The sequence below is a fragment of the Arachis ipaensis genome, chromosome B3 (assembly GCF_059453495.1).
Source record: "Arachis ipaensis isolate K30076 ecotype BB chromosome B3, ASM5945349v1, whole genome shotgun sequence".
Classification (NCBI taxonomy): Eukaryota; Viridiplantae; Streptophyta; class Magnoliopsida; order Fabales; family Fabaceae; genus Arachis; species Arachis ipaensis.
Window position 1 is genome coordinate 126,726,429 of NC_142438.1, and position 8,408 is coordinate 126,734,836.

Below are 8,408 nucleotides of genomic sequence, written 5' to 3' on the forward strand. Positions count from 1 at the left end.
AGACCTCTTGATATGTGTATTTGTGCATTAAATTTTTGTTGATTGTTATATGAAGAGCAAGCCTTAGAAAGCAAGATTAGTAGAGAATTGAGAGAATCTAACCTCAAACACCTGAGCAATTAGAGTGTATACACTTCCAGTGAGGGTTCGATGCTCGATTCTTTGTTCCCGGCTTTCATGAGCTATTTTCTTCTGCAAGTCTATTTGTACTTCATTTTTATGATTTGAATTAGTGAAATATAGTTCATATTTGTTCTTGAAAGATTTATTTACTTTTCACCAAGTAGGTAGAAACATTTTGCATATAGTTGCATTCATATAGATAGGTTGCATTTCATACATTCTACCATTCCTCTTCACTCCTTTATAGCTTCTCTTGAGCTTAGCATGAGGACATGCTAATGTTTAAGTGTGAGGAGGTTGATAAACCACTATTTTATGGTTTATCTTGTGCTAATTTGAGTGGTTTTTATCAACTCTTTACTTACTTATTCATATAAATTGCATGGTTTTATATTTTCCTTCCTAATCTTGTTTTATAATTGAAAACTTGCTTCCCAAGCCTTTAAATTACCAAAAATTAATTCTCCCTTTATACCATTCGATGCCTTGATATGTGCGTTAACTGATTTCAGGATTTATAGGGCAGGAATGGCTTAGAGGATGGAAAGGAAGCATGCAAAAGTGGAAGGAATACAAGAAGTTGAAGGAGTTGCTAATCCGTCCAGCCTGACCTCTTCGCACTCAAACAGTCATAACTTGAGCTACAGAGGTCCAAATGAGGCGGTTTCAGTTGCGTTAAAAAGCTAACATCCGGGGCTTCAAAGTGATATATAATTCACTATAGTGGCCATGCAGAAAAATGACGTGCACGCGTGAATCATGCGGACACGTCGTTTTGCAGAAAATCAGCGTGGCAGAATTCGTTCCCAGCAATTTCTGGGCTGTTTCTGGCCCAGTTTTTGGCCCAGAAAATACATATTAGAGACTATAAAGTGGGGGAATGCATCCATTTATTAATACAACATTTATAATTCACAATTTTAGGTTTTAGATGTAGTTTTCTAGAGAGAGAGGCTCTCTCCTCTATCCTATGTTTTAGGATTAGGATTCCTCTTAATTTTAGGATTGCTTCTTCTCAATTCCAGGTTCAATGTTCCTTTAATTTATTTTCTCTTCTACTTTTATTTATTTTATTACTTTAGTTTGTTTATTTTCCCAATTTGGTTTATAGATTTCTATGTTTAATTTGATTCAATACAATTCGAGGTATTTCAGATTTATAATTGCTTTCTTTTATTTATGATATAAATAATTTGGATTTTTTCCCTTTTAGCTTTGGTTGAGTAATTGGTGACACTTGAGTTATCAAACTCAACTGTTGATTGAAAATTGGAATTCTTGCTGATTGATTTGGATCCCTCTAAAGCTAGTCTTTCCATAGGAGTTGACTAGGACTTGAGGAATCAAATTGATTATTCCACTTGACTTTCCTTTATTTAGTAAGGGTTAACTAAGTGGGAGCAAAAGCCAATTCTCATCACACCTGATAAGGATAACTAAGATGGAATTTTCAGTTCTCATACCTTGCCAAGAGTTTTTCTAATTAATAATTTATTTTCTTCCAATTAATCATTCTTTCATTCAAAGCTTTTTATTTAGAATAATATAAATCTCTTTTAATTTTCATTACTTTAATTTACAATCATATGCTTGTGCCCATTGCCCAAACTCAACATTCCCCAGAAAACTCATAACCAATAGTAAATACACCTCCCTGCAATTCCTTGAGAGACGACCCGAGGTTTAAATACTTCGGTTATAAATTTTATTGGGTTTTGTTACTTGTGACAACCAAACTTTTGTACGAATGGATTCTTTGCTGGTTTAGAAACTATACTTACAACGTGATTATTTTTATAAAATTCTTTACTGAAAAAAGTCCGTTCGTCAGTGATTCCAAATGTCCCTTCTATTAATAGGAATAGGGCTTCCATAGATTATTGTAAGATACCAAGGAGACTCTTTATTCCAACGTACTTTAAGGTGAACAAATTATCTATGGATCAGAATTGGTGTAACCTCTCAGGATTCTTTATTCCATAGGCATCAAATCCCACTAGAAAATTCCTCTGCCTCATTGATGCTCCATGAATTAAAATCTATCCTTTTAATAATGCTCTGAACTTTATCACACGAAACATGAGTCTCAAAAAAGAAAATGAAAGAAACTTCATTTCTAAAAATCAAATCTTTAATTGTAGAGGTAAATCCTCAGCCGAAGCACTTCTACAGTTCCAGAAAATAATATTTTTAGATATCATAAGAAAACCAACAGAAAAAAAGGATATAAAAGGCTAAAAATCTTTAGTTCTCTTTGACAATTGAGTCTATCCTCATTGGGACAGTTTCCAAGTCTACATTTACAACATCAATAGGTCCATCATGTTAAATATCAAGTTCTATTTCTCTGTTCTCCTGGCCCTCTCCTGGATCGATAGAAAAATGATTTTCTTTCTCGTCCTTAGGATGAGAGTTAGAGGATTCCCCAAAAACTTTATTCCTTGTAGTTTGGAAAAGGTAAATAGTTTCTCCTGCAATAGGTACATAACCACCTTCTTTATGGATTCTGGCTTGGTCTTTGATCATATAACTAAATTATTTTCGATACTTCTGGTAGTCTCCTTCTTGCTCTTTTCCTATTTGTTAGTTATGGACTTGTTCTTTCATAAAATCTGGATTACTCTCCTTTGGTTAGATCCTTAGTTGCTTTACTTTTTGGTTTGCATTAGTATTCTTTCTATTTTGGTTTCTTAGCTTGGCGGACTATTCAACTTCACTATTTATGTCAGTCCTAGATTTTTGACCACCAAATTTTTTGCTTTGATTTGGTACCATTTTCTTATTTTGAACTTTAACAATTTTCTTTTGTTTCTTGTTTTCAATACTAGCTATTTGGGTCTAATTTTTCAATTGTCGGCTATTCTAAACCTCCTCTGATAGCACATCAAACCGAAATTGGTTGTAATCTGTCTTAATTTCCCTTTTGTTCTCCATATTTATTGGCTTTTCTCTTTTATCCTTTTTCTTGACAATCATTCTTGCTACAAAAGAAAAATTAGATTGATTTGTTTCTGGATACTGATTGTTGATTTTCAGAAAAGTGAGTATCCTAATTTTCTTGATTTCTTGTTAATTTTTTGCCTTTCATAGAATCTTTCCCAATTTGATGAGGCTTCTGCCCATCTTGTGGTTGATTTTCGTTTACGGTGGCTCCTCCACTCTGCTGATTGTTTTTATTTTTGGCGGTTGCTTAATTTTGGTCTTTGACTTTTACTTTCTTAGTCTTTTTCGGACATCCATCACACTTATAACTGTATCTACCACATTGGAAACATATCTGATGAAGACCTTCATACTCAAATTTGAATACTTTTTTCAAAATTGAAAAGGATGGTACCAACTTTTTTCTTAAGTCAATTTCCATGCAAATGTGCGCAAATTTACCTCTTAAATGAATAAACGTGTGCTCATATACTTTTAGCATAGTTTCAATTATTTTTTCTACCTTCCAAATGAAGTACCTATTATATAATTTTGCTGGGAGATTTGGGATTCTAACCCAAACAAATACCTTTTGAACCTTACTCTTTTGAGGCATAAAAAAATATCTTCACCTTTGTATTAAGAGGTAGTGATCAGCAATGATCCAGGGTTCTTCAAATAAAGTATGAAAGTAATCTTCTTGATTAGAGAAACGAACTAGGAAGCATCCTCCTACAAGATCCATGACACGAACTGCTTCTTTTTTGGTCCATCTCTTATTGATCTATCTTTCCATAGTATATAGGTTTAGATTTATCCCTAAAAGCTTGGTTATGAGTGTTTGCTTCCACAGCTTGCACCATTTATGATATTCTTTTAGAGATACCTGTATAATTATATTTAGATTAAAAGAAGTCTAGGATCCTCCATTCTGTCTATCGAATTTCATCAAAAATATAGTTTTCAGTGACTGTCTCAACAATTTCGTACAGATTCAATTTATTAAATCCATCATTCATCATCCTATCTTTATAGGAGGATTTAATAACTTCAGTAATATTGACTTCAAGGACAACAACCTCTTTGCTTGAGATTTTAGGCTCCTCAATAGTAATTTCTAGTTGTTCTCCTTCATGTGAGATCTTCATATGTTTTTTTGATTGTTCATTGTCATCCATCTTAACTCTTTTTTGTGCTCCTTGCAATAAATTTTTTTTATTTTGGTGATCATTTTTCAATTTTAAGAGTGATTGTTTCTAGATTTATTTAGAGTAAACTTTGTACGTGAAAAATTATCGCTGTGTATTATAATTATATATAATTCTTCCGAATAAATAACAAATTAATTAAATAGTGATGATTTGATGTTGTTTCGTGCAATTATGCAAACCGTCATTAAGATTAAATTCTGGTAATAAACAAAAGATTAAGTTTATCTAATGATGGGATTGTCGTCATCAAGAGTGGATTAATTAAGGTACGCTAAGTAGGGACAAATGAAAGAAAATGATAGAAGGATGATGATTATATATAAATGAAGGAGGTTAATGGTTACGTCCTTTTTTTGCGTAGTGTTAATAGATATACTGCACTCCGATACGTGTGTAGACATGAAACGACGAAAGGGAAAGGGAAAGGGAAAGGGAGAGGGTCCCAAAGCAGTGATGAAAGACAAGATAAGAGGATAATTGGATATGTGAAATTATATAATATGATGTGTCGTATATGTATGATCAAGCTCGTCCTAAATTAAAGTCCCGTGGTTTTGGTGCCACATGTTTTTCTCTTTGCCACTGGTTTTTCTTAGTTATGTCCATACTATTCGATGATTCATTCACTAGTGTCTTGCTCGTTTTGACACCGTAGCTCCTAGCTCTTCTGTTCTCATCCTAATTAATTTGCTCATACTTCATTTCCTCACGTCACTTTATTTGGACATGCATATTTATATATATTAGCACCAGTGTTGATTTAACTTGTTTTTGCGTGCAAGTAGTAAAGGTTAGTTAAATAGCCAATTCATTAATTTATTTAAATAAGTATCGAGAACATGCACGTCTAAATTTATTTTTATCAATATAATTAAAGAAAAATATATATAATCAACAATACTTTTAAATAATATATAAATAATATAAATTAATAGAGTTAAAAAATAAATTTAATTAATAACATTAAATTAAAATATAGTATATTTTTATTTAATTAATAATTATTCATGTTGTTTAAGATAGTCATTATTTATCTAGCACTCTTCATTAATTAATTAAGAGATTAATCTTAATAGGTTTCACGAAATATAACAAAATTAAAAGTATATATACATGAGGTATTTGTTTTTCATCAATATCTAGATTATTATTGAATTTGATTATATTATGTGTATATTAAAAATAAATTAATTATTAATATAAATATAAATTATTTTAATAATTAATTTTAATCATACAAATAATATTCAAAGACAACCCATCAAAAAAGAAAAATAGTTGAATCATTTATTATACAGTTTTTCACTTTTTCTTATTCCCTTTCTCCTCTACCTGTGTGGCTAACAAAGCCTCAGCACGTTGAAGGAAATTAAAAAATATTAAAAAATTAATATTTTTATTAATATTAATCAATATTTAAATTATATTTTATTTTTATACTATTAAAATTTAAAATTTATATTTACAAATTTAATACTTAGAATTTACAAAGTGTTATAGTTTGCAGGCTCACTGCGAAAGAAACTGTGGTTTTCTTACATAAATACATCTTCCTCGGATCACAAAACCACCTACTTCTGTTTAAGGCTATAATATTATTTATGATCCATTGATCCTCTTCTTATAAATAATAAATCACATCCTACTCAACAAAATTAGCATACAAACTGCAAGAAAACAAACAAATTGATCAAGTCTCAACTCTCGAGACGAAAACTCTAGTATGGATTTCACAGCTCAGAAAAGCACTACAATTACAATGAGAACTGAAGTAGTGATTGGTGGTTTATTGTGCATATATGTGAAAAATACAAAAATGCTTCTCATCCGAAATGGTCAGAAAGAACAACTCCAGAAAATGAGACCAAAATTGAGCATTCGATCTTGATCAGAAAACCTCTAACATGTATCACAACAGAAATCAAACATAGCAACAGTTGACTCCCATGTTAGAGAATTGACTTGACAAAGCAGATCCACCGCCATCTAAATCTCTTCTCCTTGGCCTCACTGTTGGAGGCACCCAATTTCCAAAACCATGAGCATTATTATGATTATTATTATTTGCTCCTTCTGTAGTAGCAGTATTATTATTAGGGTGAGATCTACAGAGCCACTTGGATTGCATGTATCTTGTGGTTCTCCATGGTGGCACGTGCAGACCCTTTTCTCTAAGGGACTTCTTGGCAGCAGAACACATCAACGAGATTATGTTACACAGCAGCTTCTCAGTTCCAACAAACACTACTGGGAGTGACTCTGTCATTTCTTTGTAGTATTCTGTTGGCCTTGCAAGTTCAAATTGGCACCTAAAGTCTATATCTACTATTACTCTCACTTCACTATTCTTATCACCTTCAACTATCACTTCAATATATTCATATTCACCTGTCATAACAAACGCATACATTAATTAAGCTTACTTAGACTGCTTTAATAACTCATCAGAAAACTAAGAAAAAAAGGAAAGAGATTTTTAATTAATTAATTAATTACCAGCAGGACAACCTAAGGAGGTGGGCCAAGATGTTTGACAGAGAGAAGCATTGAAGCCATCCATTTTCAACCTCTTAACAAGCCATGTTTTAAGGTTACTAGTTGTTTTCTCAGAAGTAGCATGTCTGCTTCTCATATGCTTCATCACGCAATTCAAGATCTTCGACTCTGCTGCTGTTTCACTACTCCTAAGAATATCCTGAAACAAACCACTTAGTTCAATTGCAAACTATTAATTATGGAAGAGACACAAAGAAACTAAACTTGAACACAAGTAGTTAATTACCTGCAAAATAAAATATTCGTTTTGATGGTTTAAGGAACCACAATTTGAGGAATTGGAATTCATGGTAGGAGGTGTTGATTCTGATTCTATGAAATCTTGTACCATCCTCACCAAGTCCTCCTCTCCTAGACTTCCCATCGTTGAAATAGAAGAAGGGTGTGTGTGTAATGATTGAAACTCTAAAGAGGTTCAATTCAGGTTTATTTATATTGATTAATGTATGGTATGGTATGGTTATGGTTATGGTTATGTTGATGGTATTTATGGCGGTGGAAAATTGAAACTTTGCGATGACAGGTCACGAGATGAGGGTGATATTAAGCGGTGAATAATACTATACAAACAATTGAACAAAGTTGACGGCAGTAAATGAAGTGGTTTTTAGAATTTGATCCATGGGTTTAAATTCAATTAAATATGACTTAATTAGATTAGATACCATCATTCTGATTCAATTCTAGAAGCCAATTTTAGAAGATATCCCTTATAAATATTTTAAAAATTTTATCCTCAAAAGAAGTAAGATTTTATATCATAATTAAACTGTTAAAAGTATATCGAGGTGGAATATGCTTATCTTGGTTACTTTCATGACTATGAAAAAGACATAAGACGAAATTATACTAACAGTATTAATTTTCAACATATTCCAGAAGCTACTCTTCAGTTTTGCCTTGAGCAATGAGTGTAGTCTCCAATTATCCATGTTTGCGTGACCCATTATGAGATGAGCAACAAGTTCAACTCAGCTGGGTCCATATGATTGATATGGTTTCCATTACTTCCATGATGAAGATAGGGATTTAGAATTTTTTTTTTTTTCACCATTGTAATAGCAACTTATTTTTGTTAGTGTTGTGCTTCTTCGTGCCTATCCCATCTTAATTTTAAGCGTTAAATGTTAACCACAGACTAATCTTTAAGATTAGACATGTATTAAAATAATTTTTAAAATTTTATTTACACTAATTAAGATCTTGAAATTGAAAAAAATGTATCAACAGTTTGACGAGTCACTTGATAAAAAAAAAACTGAACAATAGATATAGTATAATTTATCAATATTAGAGACGTAATTGATATAACGTAACTAACAACAATATTAGATGTAGATTAAAATTAACTATTAAAATTAATTATTAGTATAAAATATATGTTAGACTACAAAATATATGTTAAAAATAAATTAAAAACTCAGTATTTATACATAAATATATATATATAGACGACTGATTTTAGTATAAAAATAATATTTTTATATAATTAATATTTTAAGAATGATTTTAGTATATACAGCTAACAAAAAATTACTTTAAAGCTAAACTGTAATTTTACCAATTCATTATACATGAATAAATGTAAAGAAATCT

At 31.3% G+C, this 8,408-nt stretch overlaps 1 protein-coding gene across 1 annotated transcript; it reads right to left on the minus strand.

Moving 5' to 3' along the window:
* Nucleotides 1-5,942: 5,942 nt before the first annotated feature.
* Nucleotides 5,943-7,895, minus strand: LOC107630980 (uncharacterized). Its single transcript, XM_016334276.3, has 3 exons — nt 7,039-7,895; nt 6,753-6,951; nt 5,943-6,644 (listed from the first exon to the last, which is right to left on the minus strand). The coding sequence occupies exons 1-3, from the start codon at nt 7,174-7,176 to the stop codon at nt 6,178-6,180; spliced, it is 804 nt and encodes a 267-aa protein (XP_016189762.1). The 5' UTR covers nt 7,177-7,895; the 3' UTR covers nt 5,943-6,177.
* Between the last annotated feature and the right edge of the window lie 513 nt (nt 7,896-8,408).

Bases quoted from the DNA above. Each gene is read 5' to 3' on its own strand.
- LOC107630980 (XM_016334276.3), bottom strand. From the start codon at position 7,176: ATGGGAAGTCTAGGAGAGGAGGACTTGGTGAGGATGGTACAAGATTTC. The intron at 6,952-7,038 runs GTAATTAACTAC...GGTTTGTTTCAG, and splicing joins ACGAATATTTTATTTTGCAG to GATATTCTTAGGAGTAGTGA. The intron at 6,645-6,752 runs GTAATTAATTAA...TTGTTATGACAG, and splicing joins CTCCTTAGGTTGTCCTGCTG to GTGAATATGAATATATTGAA.